The sequence below is a fragment of the Dermacentor andersoni genome, chromosome 1 (genome assembly GCF_023375885.2).
Source record: "Dermacentor andersoni chromosome 1, qqDerAnde1_hic_scaffold, whole genome shotgun sequence".
Classification (NCBI taxonomy): domain Eukaryota; kingdom Metazoa; phylum Arthropoda; class Arachnida; order Ixodida; family Ixodidae; genus Dermacentor; species Dermacentor andersoni.
The window spans coordinates 374106933-374128943 of NC_092814.1; the positions used below are offsets into that span (position 1 = coordinate 374106933).

General features: G+C 45.5%; 1 protein-coding gene across 2 annotated transcripts in view; it reads right to left on the reverse strand.

The window, feature by feature from the left end:
- The window catches only part of LOC129381199 (homeobox protein Nkx-3.2-like), a 151212-nt gene that overhangs the window by 90903 nt on the left and 38298 nt on the right, over positions 1 to 22011 (reverse strand). Inside the window, exon 2 of one of the 2 annotated variants that reach the window (XM_072285864.1) lies at positions 4236 to 4438. In XM_072285864.1, coding sequence (XP_072141965.1) covers positions 4236 to 4356 — 121 coding nt within the window. In that variant the 5' untranslated portion in view covers positions 4357 to 4438. Of the gene's footprint in view, positions 1 to 4235; positions 4559 to 22011 lie in introns of those variants that run through there. The other variant, XM_055063873.2, reaches the window with a different exon arrangement.

Here is a 22011-nt window from a genome sequence, read left to right on the forward strand (position 1 = left end):
TGATAAGGAGACAAAACTCTGTTAGACAAGCAACACCTTATATAGCCAACTGTGCCGTGCTCTATGAAGTTTAAAACAAGTAGGTATAATTGACACGGGCGTATAATTTGTTATCTTAAGCTCGTCGCCTTTCTTAAAAATCGACACAACGTGCGCTATATTTCAGTCATCAGGAAGCTCACTAGTGGTTTAAGAAAGCTGAAAAAGATTTGCCAAGTAGTCTGCATTCTGCGCGGCAGAGAGTTTCGAGAACGCAGTACGAATGCCACCTTTACTCGCGCTTTTTTACTCGTTCAGTTTACGTAGAATGGATAGAAGCCAATCGCTAGTTATCACTAAATTAAATTATGGGGTTTTTCCTGAGAAAGCTACGATTTGATTTTGAGGCAAACTACCTGGGGTTCTTTGCACCAAAATGTAAGTACAAGGGTGTTTTCGCATTACGACCTCATCGAAATGCGGCCGCCGTTGCCGGGATTCCATTCCGCCATCTCGTGATTAGGAGCCCAAAACCATAGCCACTAAGCAAGCACGGCCGGTGCTAGTTATCACTAGTACACCCGTAATGAAAAGTTGCTTGTGTATGCTGTGGTTGTCATTAGGAAAAAAACACTATAAAAATATACAATACAATCAATTCATGAGCTATATCAGCCGTGTTTTCGATAAGCTGATCATTTAGTGAAATTTCTTGAATAGACTCATTTGTCTTTCCGAGATGACGCCGAAATTTTGATGGATAAAGTCTAAGAAATTCCGGAAGAGAAAATATGTAGTAATTATGCACCTTAGTTGCCTGTTCATTCCTCAGTTCCATGAGAGCATTCTTACACATATTTTGTTCCTTTCTAATTTCTTTAATTCACGTTTAATGTGGATGATTTCACGACTAACCGATGGATTTTGGGATTTTTAGTCAGCCTTCTTATTTATTTATTTATGATACAAACAAAATAATGCCACTGTAAACATGATAAGAGAGAAGGTAATGCTGGCGCAGAGACGTTATTATTTAGCTGGTTCCAGTCTATTATTGTGCGGGGAAAAATGAATACCTGAAAGAGTTGCTACGTGAGGAAAATGGAGTTATAGTGAAATTGTGTCTTTGCCCAGTAGCCTATCCGGACGAGGACGATATGATCTCCGGTATGTCAATCTCGTAATGTCCCTTTATTAGTTGATATAAGAATTTCAATCGCGAACAACGATTTCTTTGTGCCAGAGAAGAAAGATTAGCCCTCTTTAAAAGCTCTGTAACTGAAGTTCTCGTACATATGTTATAAAAAACGCACGGCTCTTCTTTGTACCTGTTCTAGTTTGGCGATCGTAGTTTTTGTAAAGCGTCCCATATCACTGCAGCGTAATCTAAAATGGGCAGAACAACGGATGGGTAAGCCAAGAGGCGAAAAGAAGGAGAGGAAAGCTTAAGTGCTCGCCTGAGAAAAAAAAAATTACAGTTCGCATTTACAGTGACCTAATATGAGAATTTCTATTGAGATGGTTGGAAATCCGCAGCCCTAAATATTTACAGTTACTAGCTACAGAGAGGAACGTGTTATTAATATTGTAATCAAAGTGCAAAGGTTTCTTATTGTGTTATTCTCACGAAAACTGTTTTTCACCGTTAATCCCTATCTGCCATTCACGACACCAAGAAGCAACCCTCTCAAATGCACTGTTAAGAAAGAATTGATCCGATTTGGTATTAATTTCGCAGTACACAACACAATCGGCGGCAAAAAGTTTAATGTGAACTGGAAGATCTCGTACACTATCATTTATATTCTTACGCGAACGAAGGATTAAGAACTGGAAGACTATTTACAAAGTATATTTACAAAGGATAACTGCAGCGCTGGCCACTTCAGCAGACTGCTCGAGAGCCAGAGAGCGTTCGTCGTCTTCGTCGGAGCGCCCGCGTGCATCGCCCACAAGAAACACGCAATATGCATGTATCAATATATAGGAGGAACAAAAGTGACCCTAACAGCGAACCCTGGCGTACTCCAGAATCCACCGTTACTGATGCAGATATACTGTCACGCACGGAAAGAAACTGTTCTCTGTGGGTAAGGAACGCAGCGGTACGCTCAGTTAGCTGATTATTTTTGATAACATTATGCAATTTATAGAGTAGTTTTTGGTTAGTAACATTGTCAAATGCCTTTGAAAAATTTATGAATGTAACGTCAATTTGTGTACCGTTGTTAATTGATGTTGCAAAATTGTGGACTGTTTCTACCAGCTGAGTACACGTCGAGAATCCCTTTCTAAAACCGTGTTGATATTTGGTGAAAAAATTATGGTGGTCAAGAAAATTCACCATTTCATTATGTATAATGTGTTCGAGTAATTTGCATGTTGTGGATGTGAATGAAATTGGGCGGTAGTTCCTAATGTTGTTTCTCCTTCCACTTTTATGCAAGTATTTCATCCTGGCTGTCACCCAATCAATCGGTAGTTCACCATCGCGTAATGTTTTATTAAATAAAACGTGCAAATAGTTAGACACCCACTCCGTATATTTTTCAAGAAACGAATATGGAATATTGCCTGGCCCCGGTAACTTCGTTACATTCAGTTTTAACAGCATGTTGAAGATACCTTGTTCTGAGATTATAAGGCCTGGCATACCTGGCAAGGAGACATAAAAAAAAGGTAGAACACCATCATCTTTAGTAAAAACAGATTTGAAATGGTCGTTAAATTAATTGCTCATGAATTCAAAATAAGTCACCTGTTCTTCGTTAATTTAGAAGGTATCGCTGTCCAAATAGTTCTGCAAAATTTTCCGGTGATGCCGTAATATATCTAGGCTGTGCTTCCCGATAGTAACGTGTCTTGCCTATGGCCACCTGATCACCTGATTCTTAATTTCAGAGGACAAATCTGAAATTAGATTATCAGAATATGACGCGATGGAGCAAGATTTTATCTTTTGAAGTCTCTTTAGCCGCCTCCGTAATTTCAGTGTCTCCCTGAAAATCCACGGATTCGCTCTTTTTGTTTTCTTAACAATGTTTGGTACAGAACGCATACAGTTGTTAACAATATGCATAAACCGTTGCCAAAAATTGTGTATGTTATCAGCACTATTGACCAAGTCATCAAAATGCAAAGAAAGGCAATCGATTATTGACACGTCATTTGCTTTAGAAAAGTTAGGAAACATATAAGTTTTTTTTTTCAGATTTCATTTGTAGAGGGAGAAGATACATGAAGTAATACAACACAGTGATGAAAAGTGACAAGAACTGCTTCACAGTGTGCTTTAGGAACGATGTCTCCAGTAACAAAAAAGGAAGATCTAGAATCAATTTAGACATACCCTGCACCCTCGTAGGCTCTTCCATTACATGCGAAAGATCAAAATCAAAGGCGATATCCAAGAGTGCATCAACCGTGGTATCACTGCGCTTACCCTACGACATGGAGGACCAGTTCACATTGGGCAAATTAAAATCTCCCGCCAAAATAATTCGATCGCCGTATTTGAACCAGGTGGGATAAATTCACTGTCGTATATTGCATCGGTCAATTGCGCTTCCGTTAGAATAGCAATATCTGGATTATGTACCAGTAGAAGTTCATGTATTGCCGTAATTTTTTTGGAACGGTTATGGTGGACGCAAGGGGTCCTTACACTGCTCCCAAAACAAACGCAACATTCGCAAATAAACCTTGCAAAAGATGTATTCTAAATTAGGTACATCAGGCATTCTTTGCAGATTTAAAGATGTCTTGAAAACAATATACACACCACCACCTTTAGTGCCGCGCTATCTTCTAAGCACACTGAAACCCGGTGGGACAATTTCACTGTCGTATATTGCGTCGGTCAACTACGCTTCCGTTAGAATAGCAATATCTGGATTATGTACCAGTAGAAGTCCCCCAAACTCAGTAGCCTTGTTTTCAATAGCCCTACTGTTAACATTGAGAATTTTAAGCGAGCGACACCTTAGAGCGCGTTGTCAATTTCGTTTTTTATGTTGTATTGAGACGATAAGAAAAATATTTTTGTTCATCTCATTCATACATGACGTCATAAATGCTTAACTTATCATATAGTAGCTAAACTTACGCTCTGTTTGCTTCTTCCTCCGAGGCGCTTTTCCATAACTGTTTGTGTATTTCACGGCCCTTTCTGGAAACGTCCTCTGGCACAGAATAAGTACTGCCCTTAACATAAATCCGCTTGTTTTCGTCATGCAGGTTCTTGCACAAATCGTCACCTTTGCTCTCCTGCCGGTCTTGACGGGAAGAAACCCAGGCAACGCAGCGGACTTCTGGATGCTGCGTCAGGAAGGCGAACTGTATGCTCGTCACCCGGTCACCAACGACACTTGGGGACATCTGGCAGCGCCACCTCTTCAATTCCCGGCCAAAGACGCCGCTTCGGCGGCCCCATGGTCACCGACAGCACCACACATGTCAGCTACAAAAGAACGGCATCCACCTTCGGCGCACTGTGGGCTCTGCGACTGTGCCACTGCACGGACCGTTAATCCACTTGTCTTCGTCATGCAGGTTGGTGGGCGATACACCCTTTTCGATAAAAAAACTAGTAATTATTAACTAGTGTAGCTGCCGAGCCCTCAGTGCTGCTTGTGTCTTCCTGTTGAATGTGTCAATGTCGTTCGCGCTCTGTTGCTACTGTTCCTACTGTTTGGCGACATTGAAACAAATCCGGGACCACTTAATTTTGGCGCTCTTCTCACCGAACTACAAAAGTTGACCGCTGGACAGTCAACACTCAACTCTAAGGCCTCAAAAATCAGCTTGTAGCAACAGATAAAACAATACCCTAAGCAAACGAATAGCTGACCTTGAAACCCAATGCGAGTGTCTTAGCACCCTGCGAACCGAACTCGAAACACTTAAAATTAACACTGCAAGGACTGCTCACCAGCTTTCCGAGTTAGATGCACGTCTTTATGATCTCGATAACCGCTCGAGAAAAACTAACCTAGTATTCTGTGGACTTCCCGACCCCACTGAAAAAGAATCTTACGAGCAATAAAAGAAGAAATATCTTCCAGCACTGCCTTGATAGCCTGAGCGCGATAATCGAACCTAAAAACGTAGAGCGCGCTCACCGTCTAGGCCGTCCTAGCACAGATCGCCAAAGACCAGTAATAGTGAAGTTCACTTCCTTTAAAACGACCCAACGTGGTTACTCAGTGGTTATGGTGTTGGGCTGCTGAGCACGAGGTCGCGGGATGGAATCCCGGCCGCGGCGGCCGCATTCCGATGTAGGCGACATACGAAAGCACGCGTGTGCTTATATTTAGATGCACATTAAAGAACCCCAGGTGGTCGAAATTTACGGAGTCCTACACTACGGCGTGCCTCATAATCAGAAAGTGGTTTTGGCAGATAAAACCCCATAATTTAATTTAATTTTTTTCCTTCAAAACTAAAGCGCTCATACTTTCAAAAGGCCCTCAGCTTAAACACACAGGTTTCAGTATTCGCGAAGATTTTTCTCGACCAGTTCGAAATGAACGAAAGCACCTTGTGGCTTTCGCTAGGACCAAGTCTGCACCTTTTACCATCCAGTACAAAAAGCTGCACATAGGACCTAACGGTATATCTTTTACCAAGGAACACAGTCAGTCAAAGAAACCACCTAGGAATCGATTCACCGTCGAAACACGCGCAAGCAGCCGCGGACTAACCGACGAGTCATTCTTTCCTTTTCCATCATCTACACTAATGTACGCAGTTTCCTTCCTAAGCGCGAAGCCTTGTCTACTCTCCTCTCGTCTTCTGGCAGCAACATACTAGTCTTAACTGCAACATGGCTAACAAGCAACGTCACAGATATTGAGGTTTTGGATGACTTACCGAATTTTAACGTTTACCGTTATGATCGTCAAGGCACACTGGGGTGGGGGGTGCTCTTATTGCTTTTAACAAAGAAATTCCATGTTCGTTTGTTAACATTACTTCAGACCTAGAAATATTATGCTGAAAATGAAGCGCCGCACCGGAAACCGTTCTGCTTTGTGTCTGCTACAGGGTTCCTAACAGTAACCGAAAATTTGTGCATAAACTTAGCGACGCACTCCTCCAGATTACTAGCAAGCACCCCAATGCGCAAATTATTTTCTATAGAGATTTTGACCCATCATCATCATCAGCCTGGTTACGCCCACTGCAGGGCAAAGGCCTCTCCCATACTTCTCCAACTGCCCCGGTCATGTACTAATTGTGGCCATGTTGTCCCTGCAAACTTTTTAATCTCTTCCGCCTACCTAACTTTCTGCCGCCCTCTGCTACGCTTCCCTTCCCTTGGAATCCAGTCCGTAACCCTTAATGACCATCGGTTATCTTCCCTCCTCATTACATGTCCTGCCCATGCCCATTTCTTTTTCTTGATTTCAACCAAGATATCATCAACTCGCGTTTGTTCCCTCACCCAATCTGCTCTTTTCTCATCCCTTAACGTTACACCTATCACTCTTCTTTCCATAGCTCGTTGCGTCGTTCTCAATTTCAGTAGAACCCTGTTCGTAAGCCTCCAGGTTTCTGCCCCGTACGTGAGTACTGGTAAGACATAGCTGTTATATACTTTTCTCTTGAGGGATAGTGGCAACCTGCTGTTCATGATCTGAGAATGCCTGCCGAATGCACCCCAGCCCATTCTTATTCTTCTGATTATTTCATTATCATGATCCGGATCCGCAGTCACTACCTGTCCTAAGTAGATGTATTCCCTTAGCACTTCCAGTGCCTCGCTACCTATCGTAAACTGCTGTTCTCTTCCGAGACTGTTAAACATTATGTTAGTTTTCTGCAGATTAATTTTCAGACGCACCCTTCTGCTTTGCCTCTCCAGGTCAGTGAGCATGCATTTCAATTTGTCTCCTGAGTTACTAAGCAAGGAAATATCATCAGCGAATCTCAAGTTGCTAAGGTATTCTCCATCAACTTGTATCCCCAATTCTTCCCACTCCAGGTCTCTGAATACCTCCTGTAAACATGCTGTGAATAGCATTGGAGAGATCGCATCTCCCTGTCTGACGCCTTTCTGTATTGGGATTTTGTTGCTTTCTTTATGGAGAACTACGGTGGCTGTGGAGCCGCTATAGATATCTTCCAGTATTTTTACATATGGCTCATCTACACCCTGATTCCGTAATGCCTCCATGACTGCTGAGGTTTCGACTGAATCAAACGCTTTTTCGTAATCAATGAAGGCTATATATAAGGGCTGGTTATATTCTGCACATTTCTCTATCACCTGATTGATAGTGTGAATATGGTCTATTGTTGAGTAGCCTTTACGGAATCCTGCCTGGTCCTTTGGTTGACAGAAGTCTAAGGTGTTCCTGGTTCTATTTACGATTACCTTAGTAAATACTTTGTAGGCAACGGACAGTAAGCTGATCGGTCTATAATTTTTCAAGTCTTTGGCGTCCCCTTTCTTATGGATTAGCATTATGTTAGCGTTCTACCAAAATTCCGGTCCGGTACGTTCGAGGTCATGAGGCATTGTGTATATAGGTTGGCCAGTCTTTCTAGGACAATGTTCCCACCATCCTTCAACAAATCTGCTGTTACCTGATCCTCCCCAGCTGCCTTCCCCCTTTGCATAGCTCCCAAGGCGTTCTTTACTTCTTCCGGCGTTACTTGTGGGATTTCAAGTTCCTCTAGACTATTTTCTCTCACATTATCGTCGTGGGTGTTACTGGTACTGTATAAATCTCTATAGAACTCCTCAGCCACTTGAACTATCTCATCCATATTAGTAACGATATTGCCGGCTTCGTCTCTTAACGCATACATCTGATTCTTGCCTATTCCTAGTTTCTTTTTCACTGCTTTTAGGCTTCCTCCGTTCCTGAGAGCATGTTCAATTCTATGCATATTATAGTTCCTTATGTCAGCTGCCTTACGCTTGTTGATTAACTTTCAAAGTTCTGCCAGTTCTATTCTAGCTGTAGGGTTAGAGGCTTTCATACATTGACGTTTCTTGATCAGATCTTTCGTCTCCTGCGACAGCTTACTGGTCTCCTGTCTAACGGAGTTACCACCGACTTCTATTGCGCACTCCTTAATGATGCCCATAAAATTGTCGTTCATTGCTTCAAAACTAAGGTCCTCTTCCTGAGTTAAAGCCGAATACCTGTTCTGTAGCTTGAGCCGGAATTCCTCTAGTTTCCCTCTTACCGCTAACTCATTTATTGGCTTCTTATGTACCAGTTTCTTCTGTTCCCTCCTCAAGTCTAGGCTAATTCGAGTTCTTACCATCCTATGGTCACTGCAGCGCACCTTGCCGAGCACGTCTACATCTTGTATGATGCAAGGGTTCGCGCAGACTATGAATTCGATTTCATTTCTAGTCTCACCATTCGCGCACCTCCACGTCCACTTTCGGCTAAATCGCTTGCGGAAACAGGTATTCAATATCCGCATATTATTCGGTTCTGCATACTCTACTAATAACTCTCCCCTGCTATTCCTAGAGCCCATGCCATATTCCCCCACTGACTTGTCTCCAGCCTGCTTCTTGCCTACCCTGGCATTGAAGTCGCCCATCAGTATAGTGTATTTTGTTTTGACTTTACCCATCGCCGATTTCATTTCAATGCATTTCACTTATTTTTTCCCTTAAAGGCCCGAAGGCATTACATAAGGGGGGAGCAAAATCAAGGTCAAAGAGAGAGAATAAATTGACAAAAGAGAACAATAACAAAAAAGAGTATGTAACAGTTAAATGTTCTTGTCACGCGTATACAATGCAAAGTAAAATTCACGGGATTGAAACACGACAAAAAAAATATAGATATATATATATGAAACACTCAATTAATACACGAGAAAAATACAGTGAAAAAGGCATCACACGGAAAACAAGTAAAAATAAAAAATAATCAGCTGTTCAGAGTGCCGAATTGAATATGACAGGAACCTTTTGCCCTCATGAAAAATGGTCATTTAGTTTATCCCGGAATGATTTGCGGTTAGTGCATGATGCGTGCATTATGATCTTCATAAAAGCTTTCGACTTCCTGGTCATCATGACTGGATATAGGGGCGTAGACCTGTACTACCTTCAATTTGTACCTCTTATTAAGTTTCACAACAAGACCTGCCACCCTCTCGCTCATGCTATAGAATTCCTGTATGATACCAGCTATATCCTTATTAATCAAGAATCCGACTCCTAGTTCTCGTCTCTCCGCTAAGCCCCGGTAGCACAGTACGTGACCGCTTTTTAGCTCTGTATATGCTTCTTTTGTCCTCCTAACCTCACTAAGCCCTATTATATTCCATTTACTACCCTCTAATTCTTCCAATAACACTGCTAGACTCGCCTCACTAGATAACGTTCTAACGTTAAACGTTGCCAGTTTCAGATTCCATTGGCGGCCTGTCCGGAGCCAGGTATTCTTAGCACCCTCTGCTGCGTCACAGATCTGACCGCCGCCGTGGTCAGTTGCTTCGCGGCTGCTGGGGACTGAGGGTCGGGGTTTGATTGTTGTATTCATATAGGAGGTTGTGGCCAAGTACTGCACCAGGGTGGTCAATCCTGCTCTGGTGAGAGAGTGCGTTACCGGTTCTGGTCACCGGGATCAGGCCGCACTCCAGGCCTGTTTGTGCCATTTTCTGAACACACGGTTTTTTTTTTCCGGTGGAGAATCGCGCGGCACCGGGATCCTTCCGGTCCTCTTCTTGGAAGAGGACCGTGCCTTTCGCGCGGCACGGTCCTCTTCCACGCGAGGCGGATACTCTACCGCCGGCGCAGGAGTTGTACGCCTCATTTAACCTACAGTGGGGCCTTATTTGATCAGTCAAGGTGGACCAATCTGAGCTCAGTTATACCGCACGGATGGCACTCAACTAGAGAACCTGGTATTTATGACCTGCACATGTGTGGCCATATAATAGAGATTTTTTTTTCTTTTTTTTTAGGACGGTCCCTGTACAGTGATAAACTAAAACAAAAGACATATTAAAAAGCGGGGAAGAAAAAAAGAAAACAAAACAAAAAAGGAAGGGAACAGGTGATTTCAACTCGTGACCCTTGGATGTTGCCTGGAAAGATAGCTCAGTCGGTTGGTCCGTCACGCTCCAGGTTACTTTGAAGCGCCATAGCTCCTGTCCACAGCCTCATACTTACGTGGAAAGGGACTGATGATGTCCGCGCGTGGTTGGAAGGCATGCTTTCTTGGAAAAATGGCCGCTCGTGGATAAGAGCGAACTCGAGCGGCTTTAGAGACTAGGAAAAGCTTGATCACGTGCTAGGCGAGCGTGGCACTCTTAGCGTGGGAAGCAAGCCCGAGTAACTATCTCAAGGACTGCTGCTCACGAGGGCGAACTTCCTTCGTGTAAATATAATAACCCTAATAAGACTACTTTCGAAAAAGAGAACGGCCGAGAGGGCTGTACTACGAGTGCTCTGACTGATAATTTTTTTCTTTCTATCTATCTATCTATATATATATATATATATATACATATATATTCATCTCATATATGGGATCAAATGCGAGCGCTGTTGCTTTGTCTCTGCGTGTAGTAGTTAAGAGAACGAATTTAAGGGAGGAGAAGAAGAAAGGAAAGAAAAGTTTCTGAAGCATAATTGCAGTGCCGTGGTTTTAAAGCGCACCCGCGGTAGAGAAACGGAAGGAGATATAAGCGTGCGTGGTCATGATACGCACACGACAAACTGCCTTAAAATATTTAGAGACTTGAGAGAAAGTTTCGTGAACAACCGATAACAGGGCAATCAGCACTCGAATACGACGAGAGAAATTGACTACCCATGTATAAATTGGCAAACCGTAGGCCCTCTAATTGCTGGTAACTCTGAAGCAAGGAACTTTGTTGACGTGTGTTTAAACTTTAACTTGAGGCAAATGGTGCTCGAACCGACTCGCGTTATGCACGGATCATCCAACACTCTGGATTTAATGCTAACCAACGACCCCGAAAGCTTATCATCGATTACTTACCTGCGTAAAATTAGCGGTCATACAGTTATTCATGCCATATTCAAGTTTACCCCCACTCCCCGCCAAACGTTCAAGAAAACCATCCGCATGTACGACAGAGGAAATTACGAAGGAATTAGCAAAGAACTAGGAGATTTTCTACTGTCTATTCAGTCTACATTTTATCACCGGTCTGTCATTGATAACTGAACAGTTTTCAAAAACAAGATAAACGAACTAACAAACAAATTTATTCTCTGTATCAGTTCTCGCACAAACCGCCAAGAACCGTGGTTCTCAGACAATCTGAAAAGATTAGAAAGATTTAGAAAAGCGTCTTTACAGTCCAGCGAAACGGAACCCATGTGCAGATGCATGGGATAAATACTATGCAGCCAGGGATTTGTATTACAATACAATTCCCTGCGCGAAACACGATTTCTTTCAATCTGACCTGCCAAAACTCCTAACAACCCCAGGAGGTTTTGAGAAATAATAAATCCGAAAAATGTGTCATCGCTCTCACGAGCACCACAGGCGAGGTAGCCACTGATAGTGAATGTGCAGCCATATTTGACCGTGCGATTGTTTCTGTTTTCACACACGAAACTGACTCATCATTACCCGCTCAGCCTAGCGTAACAGTTTCAGCAATGACATCAATCGAATTCACTTCGCAAGGCATCATGAAACTTATCGACAGAATTAAACTTTCATCAGCCGCTGGAGACGAAGAAATCAACTCAAAAATATTAAAAACAAAACATATTGTTACGAGAAGAAGATATATGTATTTACAATGTTTACACCTACAAGGTTGTATCTCCGTAGTAAGGGTAACACCATCTACCGATGGCGAGACACTTAAACCTTCTCTTCACCTTCCAACGTCCTTTTGTCCACAGCGGCACAAACTCGTACGTGACATTAACCCCCGGCGGCAGAAGCATCGTCTCGATGCTTCCTAGGGTGTCGAATCAGTGTGCGAATTATAGGGCTGTAGTCGCGAAACGTTCACGATATCAGGTCTTGGTGGGGTAGAAGACGTCGAAGTCACAGGTGATATCTCATATGTGGGGCTGGTGACTTGGCGAAGAACTCGGTATGGCCCGACGTATCGCAGCAGCAGTTTTTCGCGAAGGCGGATGCGACGGGAGGGTAACCAAAGCAGGACAAGTGACCCAGGGCTGAAATGAACGTCCCGCGACGATTGTCGTAACGGTGCTTTTGGATAGTCTGAGACGCCAGAAGATGGTCACGGGCAATGCGACGTGCTGGGGCCGCGCGAACAATGGCATCGTGAACATAGAACGTGGTAGTGGTGGCATTGGAAGGGAGCAGCGAGTCAAGAAGCAGGACAGGGTCACGGCCATGTAGTAGCCAGTAAGCAGAACAACCAGTAATATCGTGATGCCACGAATTCTATGCAAACGTCACGAAAGGTAAGGTGCAGTCCCAATCCCGGTGATCATCAGACACGTACATGGAGAGCATGTCCGTGAGCGTACGATTGAGACGGTCGGTAAGTCGGTAAGTCCATTTGTCTGTGGGTGGTAAGTCGTCGTGAATTGTGGGACGTTGAGCAAGAGCGAAGGTCGTCGACAACCTTAGAAAGAAAAAAGCTGCCTCTATCAGTGAGTAGCTGACGTGGGACACCATGATGTAGGATCACTTCATGGAGGAGAAAATCAGCCACATCAGTTGCGCAGCTCGTAGGGAGGGCCCGCGTTATGGCATAACGCGTGGTATAGTCCGTCGCAACGGCCACCCACTTGTTGCCCGAGGATGAAGTTGGAAATGGGCCAAGGAGGTCGAGGCCGACGCGGTAACATGGCTCACTGGGGATATCTATAGGCTGAAGGTGCCCAACGGGATACAATAGAGGTTTCTTGCGGCGTTGGCAAAGTTCGCAGGCAGCGACGTAATTTCGAACAGAGCGATATAGCCCAGGCCAGAAAAATCTCCTACGGACACGGTCGTACGTACGGGAGACACCCAAATGACCAGGGGTGGGCACATCCTGTAACTGCGAGAGAATTGTCGAGCACAGATGCTGGGGAACGACGAGAAGCAGTTCAGCACCATGTGGATTCATATTGCGTCAGTATAAGGTCCCGTCCTGGAGAACAAACGTACGGAGGAAAGCGTCCCGTTGCTCCGACGTAAAGCGTTCGATGATGAATCCCGAATATGGGTAACGACGCTGCTCGTCGGCGATGCGTGAGGAGCTGGAGGTCGACAAAACGCAGGTATCCGTATCGGTTTCGGTGCCATAGGGATAGTCGACAGGATAACGGCAGAGGCAGTCGGCGTCCTTATGCAGCCGCTCAGATTTGTAGGACACGGAAAACGTGTACTCTTGCAGGCGTAAGGTCCAGCGGCTAACACGGCCGGTCGGGTCTCTGAGTGAGGATAGCCAACATAAGGCTTGATGATCTCCCGCGACGGTGAAATGCCGACCGAACAGGTAAGGGTGGAACTTAGCAATGGACCAAACAAAAGCAAAGCATTCACGTTCTGTTATGGAGTAGTTGTGCTCTTGTGCTGAAAGAAGATGGCTAGCATACGCGACCACGCGACTGGTGTCCCAATGTCGTTGGGACAAAATAGCGCCAATTCCATGGCTGCTGGCATCAGTGCGAACTTCTGTGTAGGCATGCGTATCAATATGACCCAACACGGATGTATTTATAAGGCGACTGATAAGCTTTCAAAATGCTGCAGCCGGGTCGGGTCCCCAATGAAAAGTGGCCTCCTTATTGAGGTCTGTGAGAGGACGAGCGATTTCGGCAAAGTTCTGGATAAATCGCCGAAAATAGGAATCAGCCCTAGGAAACTTCGGACATCGGTAGAAGAACGCGGAAGTGGAAACTCGCCAACGGCACGAACTTTATCAGGATCAGGCTGGCCGCCAGCAGCGTCAACCAAGTAACCAAGTACTCGTAATTGGCGGTGGCCGAAACTGCATTTCGCAGAATTGAGTTGTAGGCCAGCTCGTCGAAAAGCAACAAGGATAGCTGAGAGTCGGTGGAGGTGGCTCTCAAACGTCGGCGAAAAACAATGACGTCATCAAGGTAGCAGAGACGTGTGCTCCATTTGAATCCCCGCAGAAGAGAGTCTATCATGCGCTCGAAGGTAGCAGGGGCATTACACAGTCGGAAAACCATCACTTTAAATTGGTAGAGACCATTTGGCGTGACAAAGGCGGTCTTTTCGCGATCTCTTTCAACCATTGCGATTTGCCAGTAGCCAGAGCGCAAATCAATCGACGAAAAATAACTGGCACCGTGTAAGCAGTCCAGTGCGTCATCAATACGCGGAAGCGGATACACGTCTTTTTGGTAATCTGATTTAGGTGATGGTAATCGATCCAAAATCTCCAGGTATTGTCCTTCTGTTGAACCAAAACGACAAGTGACGGCCACAGACTGCAGGAAGGCTCGATAATATCTTTGGAGAGCATTTTGTCCACCTCCGTTTGGATCACCTGGCGTTCAGCCGCAGACACATGGTAGGGCTGCACGAGGAGCGTCACCAGTGTGGCTTGGATGGGTGATGACACGATTTCGACCTAGCGGGCGATTGCCAAAATCAAAGATGTCTTCATAGGACATCAGAATGTGGCGAAGGGCGTCGGCGTAAGCAGGTGGCAAATCAGTAGCTATCAATGGTGTAACTTGTCGTTGCGTGAACTAGGAGGGGTAGAAGCTGCAGCAGTGTCGAATCATGGTTCCGGCGTAAGAGGAGCTACTCTACAGTCTTCCAAAGAGGACATCACAGCGAGAAATACACCCTCAGGAAGCACTTGCAGACACGAACCAAAGTTCAGATAAGGAAGCCACGCTTGATTGTTGACAAGAGTTAGAATTGCGCTTGGTAGTGCTATTTGACGGGTCAGGAGGACGTCGCAAAGCGGTGACACCACGTAAGGACCATCTCGAAATGGGCGAGAAGGCGACATGAGGACGTAAGTCGCAGCATCAGGTTACAGTCGAACAAATTCAGTAGAACAAAGTCGGGACTTGTGGTCGTCGGTCGGGGCGGCAAAGCAATGGGGCAGTTCAAGGCGAAGGGTGCCGGTTGCACAGTGAATAATGGCTGAATGGGCAGTCAGAAAGTCGATTACAAGGATCACTTCGTGGGGACACTCGGCCACTAGAGTCAATAAGACTAACACTGGACGGCCGGCAATGGTAACACGGGTGGCGCACATTCCCATCACGGCTGTTGTACTGCTGTTAGCTACTCGGACGGCAGGTGGCTCAGCAGGTGTCAGGACTTTACGGAGACGGCTACGAAGATCTAATCGCATAACCGACACCTGAGCGCCAGTATGGATGACGGCTTCAACAGGCGCATTATCAACAAAAATTTCATCAAGGTTCGGTCGAGCAGCAGGGATCAGCAGAGGTCTTGCGGTCCGCGTCGTCAATGCAGCCTCACCTCCGGGGGCTGCATTGCTTAGTTTCCCGAGAAGGGGCCCGAGTAGGACTGGGACGAGGGACGTCGAGGTGTAGGCGAACGGTACTGGCGGCGTAGCGTTGAGAACGAGCGGCTAGTGGCCTTCCCCCGAGAGGGAAGGCCGGCATGGTATGGTTCAGAGAGGGGCGACAGCGGCCAAGGGTCTCGGTCGAAGCGGCGATCAGCATATGGTCGAGGCGAGGAGTACCAGCGGCTACTACGGCAGTGGCGAGAGATGTGACCGACCCGGGAGCAAGCAAAGCAAATTGGCCTGTCATCCGGTGTTCGCCGCTCAAAGGGTTTCGGATAGCGATTCGGGAACGACTGTCGAGGTGCAGCAGAGGCAATGACAGGAGCGGTATGCGTGGGACGTGGGCGAACGGCAGACTGGATGTCCATGTTTGCAATTTCGCGGCGGACAACAGCTTGAATGAGCGAGATGGTCATGTTGTCATGCGTATAAGGGCAATGAGAACTTGGAGCCATAGCCTCAAGTTCGTGACGGATGACCGGTGTCAAGCTTGGCGTTGTAGACGGATGTGAGGCCGGAGGGTCGTTATGTGACGCCGAAGGGTCGTTGCAAGAGGAAGTGGCAGCCGTATTCGGAAGTCGGTCGAAGGGTTGGATCATGTATTTGCTCTTCGCTTGCCCAAACTTCCGGCATTCCTTAATGATGGACTCAACCGTTGAGCAGCTCCTGCTAAGCAGGAGGTTGAACGCATCGTCCGCGATGTCCTACAAAATGTGTCCAACCTTATCGGACTTCAGCATGTCCACGTCCGCTTTACGGCAGAGAGCCAGAACGTTTTGAATATACGCGACGTACGATTCGGCTGACGTCTGGGCACGAGACACTAGCTCTTGCTTAGCATCCATTTGACGTCCCACAGGTCTTCCGAAAAGGTTGCGTAGCTTTTCGTTGCAGGAGTCCCAGCTTCTAATGTTGGCTTCATGCGTTTCGAACCATACCTTCGCATATTTAACATATTAATTAGCATATTTCATATGTTAATTCATGAAAAAATTTTTCCCCACTTCCTGATCGCCCTCCTAGACGAGGGCGCACCGAAGTCTTTCAATTTTCGGGCAACCGAACACACAACTTTCCCCGCTTTCTCGTCGTCCACTCTGATCAATCTGGAAAGATAGTGAGAATGATCTCACCCTTTCTCATCTCGAAATCTCTGACAGAAGTCTTTGGACCAGGTTACAAAGCATCGAAAATGGCAAGCGGCGATCTCCTACTGGAGCTTCGTGGCCAGAAACAGCATAAGAAACTACCTAATTTAGTGTCCTTTGGGGATTTGCCGGTGACAGTTACCCCACACCGTACCATGAATACCACCCGCGGCGTCGTCTCCGATGCTGATTTGCTGGAGCTATCTCAAGCTGAACTCCTGGAGGGCTGAAGTGATCAGAACGTCATCAGTGTCAAATGAATTAAGATGAGGCGGGAATTAAAAGAAATTCAGACAAAACACCCAATACTTACTTTCGGCTCTAGTGTTTTGCCCGACACTATCGAGGCCGGGTACCTCAAGGTTCGTGTTAGGCCGTATGTGCCAAATCCCCTGAGATGCTTCAAGTGTCAAAGGTTCGGCCAGAGCTCACAGAACTGTCGAGGCCGGCTCACTTGTGCCAAGTGTAGTGAATATGAACACTCCTCTGAAACCTGCCAGAACACCCCACACTGCGTCAACTGTGATGGCGAGCATGCCGCTTACTCGCGGTCGTGCCCGTCTTGGAAAAAAGAAAAAGAAATTGTAACAATCAAAGTAAAAGAGAATAATTCATTCAATGAGGCACGCAGGTGGGTTTCATACCTGCCTAAGAACGCCTTTGCCGATGTGACGCGTCAGGGGGCAGCGACATAACGGCTTCCGGGGGCTGTCCGAAACACAAGTAGTGAGTCGGCAGTTACGCCATCTGCCCCCGCGGCGGTTGCAGCTAGCGCTGCTCCGCCAACCCAGCAAAAGGAGCCATCCACCTCCGGGCAGGTGGCCTCCAAGGTCTCGTATAACGCGCCGAGGCCTTCACGTCAAACAAAGCGCTCGGAAGAGCGCGTGTCCAGTGCCTCGCAAGAGGCGATGGACACAACCACCAGCATGACGGCGCCACCAGCGCCTAAGGAGCGGCGAGCATCTTTCGACCGCTCGAAAAAAAAACTCCCGTCACGGCGCTTCCAAAGGGCCCGTGAACTAATCCTCGTCTTTTAGCTCACAGCACACAACACATTTATCACAATGGAGACGCAGATACTACAGTGGAATTCCAGAGGACTCCTTCGTAACTTCGACGACATTACAGAACTACTACACAAACACAATCCAATGTTGCTGTGCGTTCAAGAGACACATCTGAAATCTACAAACACTAATTTTCTTCGCAATTGCTTCATCTTCCGAAAGGACTGCGACGAGGCAAACGCCTCTGGCGGCGTAGCAGTAGTAGCCGACAAGTCTGTAGCTTGCCGACACGTCGCCCTTCAGACGCATCTTGAGGCAGTGTCAGTTCGGGCCATTCTTTCTAGTAAATTAATCACTATATGTTCCATTTGTATACCCCTGAACCATCATCTTGAAAAAAAACAGACATTTATAACCTCATTAGGCAGCTTCCCCAGCCTTACATACTCGTGGGAGATTTTAATGCTCACCACACCATGTGGGGAGACTCACGATGCGACGCGAGAGGACGATTGATAGAGAACTTTTTATTAAACACGGGTACATGTCTCTTCAATAAAAACGAACCAACTTATTGTAATATGTTTCACAATTCACATTCTACCATAGACCTATCTATTGGCTCGGCAGCTCTTTTCCCTTACCTAAAGTGGAGTGTTATTAAAAATCTTTACGGAAGTGACCATTTTCCTATACTTTTAAACTTAATTGAAAAATATCAATGCCCTTCATATAAGCCTCGGTGGAAGTTAGCTTCTGCCGACTGGGAGCATTTTAAAGAAGCGACCTACCTATCCCGACATTTTATCACCCATTTTAGTATTGACGACGCGGTAGCGTATTTTACCGCTTTTATCATCGACGCAGCGAATAACTTCATCCCACAATCAAGTGGTAACTCATCCAAAAGACGAGTTCCGTGGTGGAATGACGAATGCAAGGAGGCGCGGAAAAAACAAAATAAAGCGTGGGGCATACTGCGCCGATACCACACTACGAAAAATTTGATAGAATATAAAAAGATTAAATCACAGGGAAGGCGGATGCGACGGCAAGCTAAGAAGACAAGTTGGGAGAGATTCTTGTGCGGCATTAACTCCTACACACAGGAGGTAAAAGGATGTAACGGGCTGAGTGGACTAAAGGGACAATTTCAACCATTGCCCCTGGTTGATAAAGAAGGAAACAAGTTGGAAGACCAGGACGATGCTCTCGGTGAACACTTCGAGCGCGTGTCTAGCTCCAATCACTGTTCGGAGAACTTTCTTAAACATAAATCAATAGAACAACTTGAGCCACTGCATCGGAAATGTATCCCAAACTATCCGTATAACCGTCCTTTTACCATTACTGAACTCAAAGCTTCCTTATCAGTATGTCGGAGTTCTGCACCGGGCCCCGATAGAATCATGTACGTTATGCTTAAGCACCTACACTCCGACACACAAATCACGCTACTCACACTTTTCAGTACTATCTTGGCTACTGGTTATCTCCAATCAAAGTGGAAGGAGGCTATTGTGATCCCTGTTTTGAAGCATGGTAAAGACACTTCAGTGCTGACTAGCTAACCGCCTATAGCGCTTACGAGCTGCCTCTGTAAGCCTTTTGAAAAAATGATCAATCGCCGTCTCGTACATCTCCTAGAGTCCAGCAAAATGCTTGACCCATTTCAATGCGGTTTTAGGGAAGGGCGATCTACAACCGACCATCTCGTGCGCATCGAAGCGAGCATTTGCGATGCCTTCATGCACAAACAATCTTTCTTATCTGTATTTCTCGATATCGAAAAAGTGTACGACACAACTTGGCAGCACGGAATCCTGTGCGACCTTTCGGCGCTGGGCATCCGCGGCAATACGTTAAACATTATAGAGAGCTACCTAGAGAACCGTACATTTCGGATGAAAATAGATCATGCACTGTCGCGTACATTCATACAGGAAACTGGGGTACCTCAGGGTGGCGTACTCAGCTGCACGCTCTTTGTCGTAAAGATGAACACTCTTCGTGCATCATTACTACCAGCTATTTTTTATTCCGTCTACGTAGACGACATACAAATAGGTTTCAAATCCTGCAACCTCACAGTGTGTGAGAGACAGGTACAGCAGGCCCTAAACAAGGTGTCCATGTGTGCAGACCAAAATGGATTTAAAATCAACCCACACAAATCTTCTTTTGTTCTCTTCACAAGAAAGAGAGGCCTGGTCCCAGATCCTTTTCTAGAGCTGGGAAGACAACAAATTCCTCTTAAGAAAGGGCACAAATTTCTAGTTGTTATACTTGACTTCAGGCTTACTTTCATTTCACACATAAAATGTCTTAAAGCAAAATGTTTAAAAACAATGAACTTACTTAAAATCATATCCCACACAACATGGGGTAGCAACAGAAAGTGCCTGTTGAATTTTTACAGGAGCCTAGTTCGATCACGAATAGGCTATGGTGCCGTAGTATATCACTCTGCCGTCCCGAGCGCGCTAAAGGTGTTAGACCCCGTTCACCATCTGGAAATCCGCCTGGCCACTGGCTCATTTAGAACAAACCCTGTTGAAAGTCTATATGTCTAGTCAGATGAGTGGTCACTCCATTTTCGGAGAACATACATCAGCTTTACCTATTTTCTGAAAGTACGCTCTAATAAGGAACATACGTGTTTCACAACCGTTAACGACTTGACGTGTGAAACACTTTTTCGTAATAGACCTTCTATAAGAGTGCCTTTCTCACTGCGTGTAAGAGGAATTAGCGAAGAAATGGACGTCCCATTTGTCGAACATCGCTTAGTGCCTGCAGCTAAGCTATTACCGCTCTGGGAGTGGCAGGTGATAGAATGTGACGTATCCTGTGTAGAGGTCACAAAGAACGCTCCTGAGCTTGAAATTGCCATGCATTTCCGTGAGCTTCAATTAAAGTACTCCTGCTCCGAATTTTACACAGATGCGTCAAAATCACATGCTGGCGTATCCTCTTTTTCTCAATCTGACGTGTTGAACCCTCTAACAAATATCTTCACTGCAGAAGCCTATGCAGTACTGTCTGCAGTAAAACATATAAAGAAACTGAAAATTGATAGAGCAATCATATTCACAGACTCGTTAAGTCTTGTAAAAGCACTCATTTCTTTACAAAAGCATACGAATCCTGTCTTCAATGAACTCTACTCACACTTATGCAACATCTATTTATCACACAGACATGTATAATATGCTGGGTTCCTTCCTGGCCATAGAGGAATCGAGGGAAATGTGCTCGCCGACGAGATCGTCAAATCAATAGCATCGCAGGGTATTCGTTCTGCGGCTGTCCCTGCCACAGACATGAAGCCTTTCCTAAGAAACAAACTACGAAGCCACTGGCAATGTGGTACGCAGAAACGAGTAATAAGCTTCACCTAATTAAGCCTAAGTTAGGTTTCTGGCACCCAACTACTAAAACACGAAGAACAGATGTCCTATTCACTAGACTAAGAATAAGACACACATCTGGTACACATAACTTTCTCTTGACCGGTAACGAGCCTCCAACCTGTGGTAGATGTGGCGACAGGCTGACCGTCCTCCATGTCTTCTTGGAGTGCCGGGAAGCCGAAGGAGACAGGAGGAAACATCTCCCTTTTGCATACCACCATTGCATTCCCCTGCATCCGGCTATGTTTCTTGGTGAAGAACCGCTTTTTAAGAGCAAAGCATTCCTAGTTTTCTTGAAAGATGTGCTGCATGTCACAAGCCCATTAATTTCGTCGCGCATCCTCTCTCCAGAGGATGCTGCTACAATAGTTTTCTTTGTCTAGCACATGCCTCTAGGCCCTTAGCTTTCAAGGGCTCTGGTGAGGCAGTAGTGCTCTAGACGATTTTAGCATCTCACATATTTTATATATTGCATCATTCTTTCTCTATGCATTTTAATGTTCATGGTACACGTTAATAGTCATTCCCATAATTTTATTAGACGTAGACTTTATGGAATTTATATCAACTCTTTTAGACCCTTTACAGTCACGTCAAATTAAGTTCAAAGAACCCATCAGTCCACTGCGAAATCATTAACACTAGCATGGCGCTTTTTGGCCACACCTGGCCCTTGCGCTATTAAACATCAAATATTCATTCATTCACCTTCGACCTACATTCTAACGTTGACCGTAACCTGCAGACCGATGCATTGTTTTTAGATTTCGCGAAGGCATTTGACAACGTACCACACCAACGACTATCACTAAAACTCGCCTTTCTAAATTTGCAGCCTGATATTCTAGCACGGATTAAAGAATTCCTAACTAACCGCTCTATGCTAGTTTCTGTCAGTAAACACCGCTCCAGCACTCTCTCTGCGTACCGCAGGGATCTGTGCTCGGCCCGCTTTTGTTCCTCATATATATTATTGATCTGGCACTCCAAGCATGGTGTAAAATC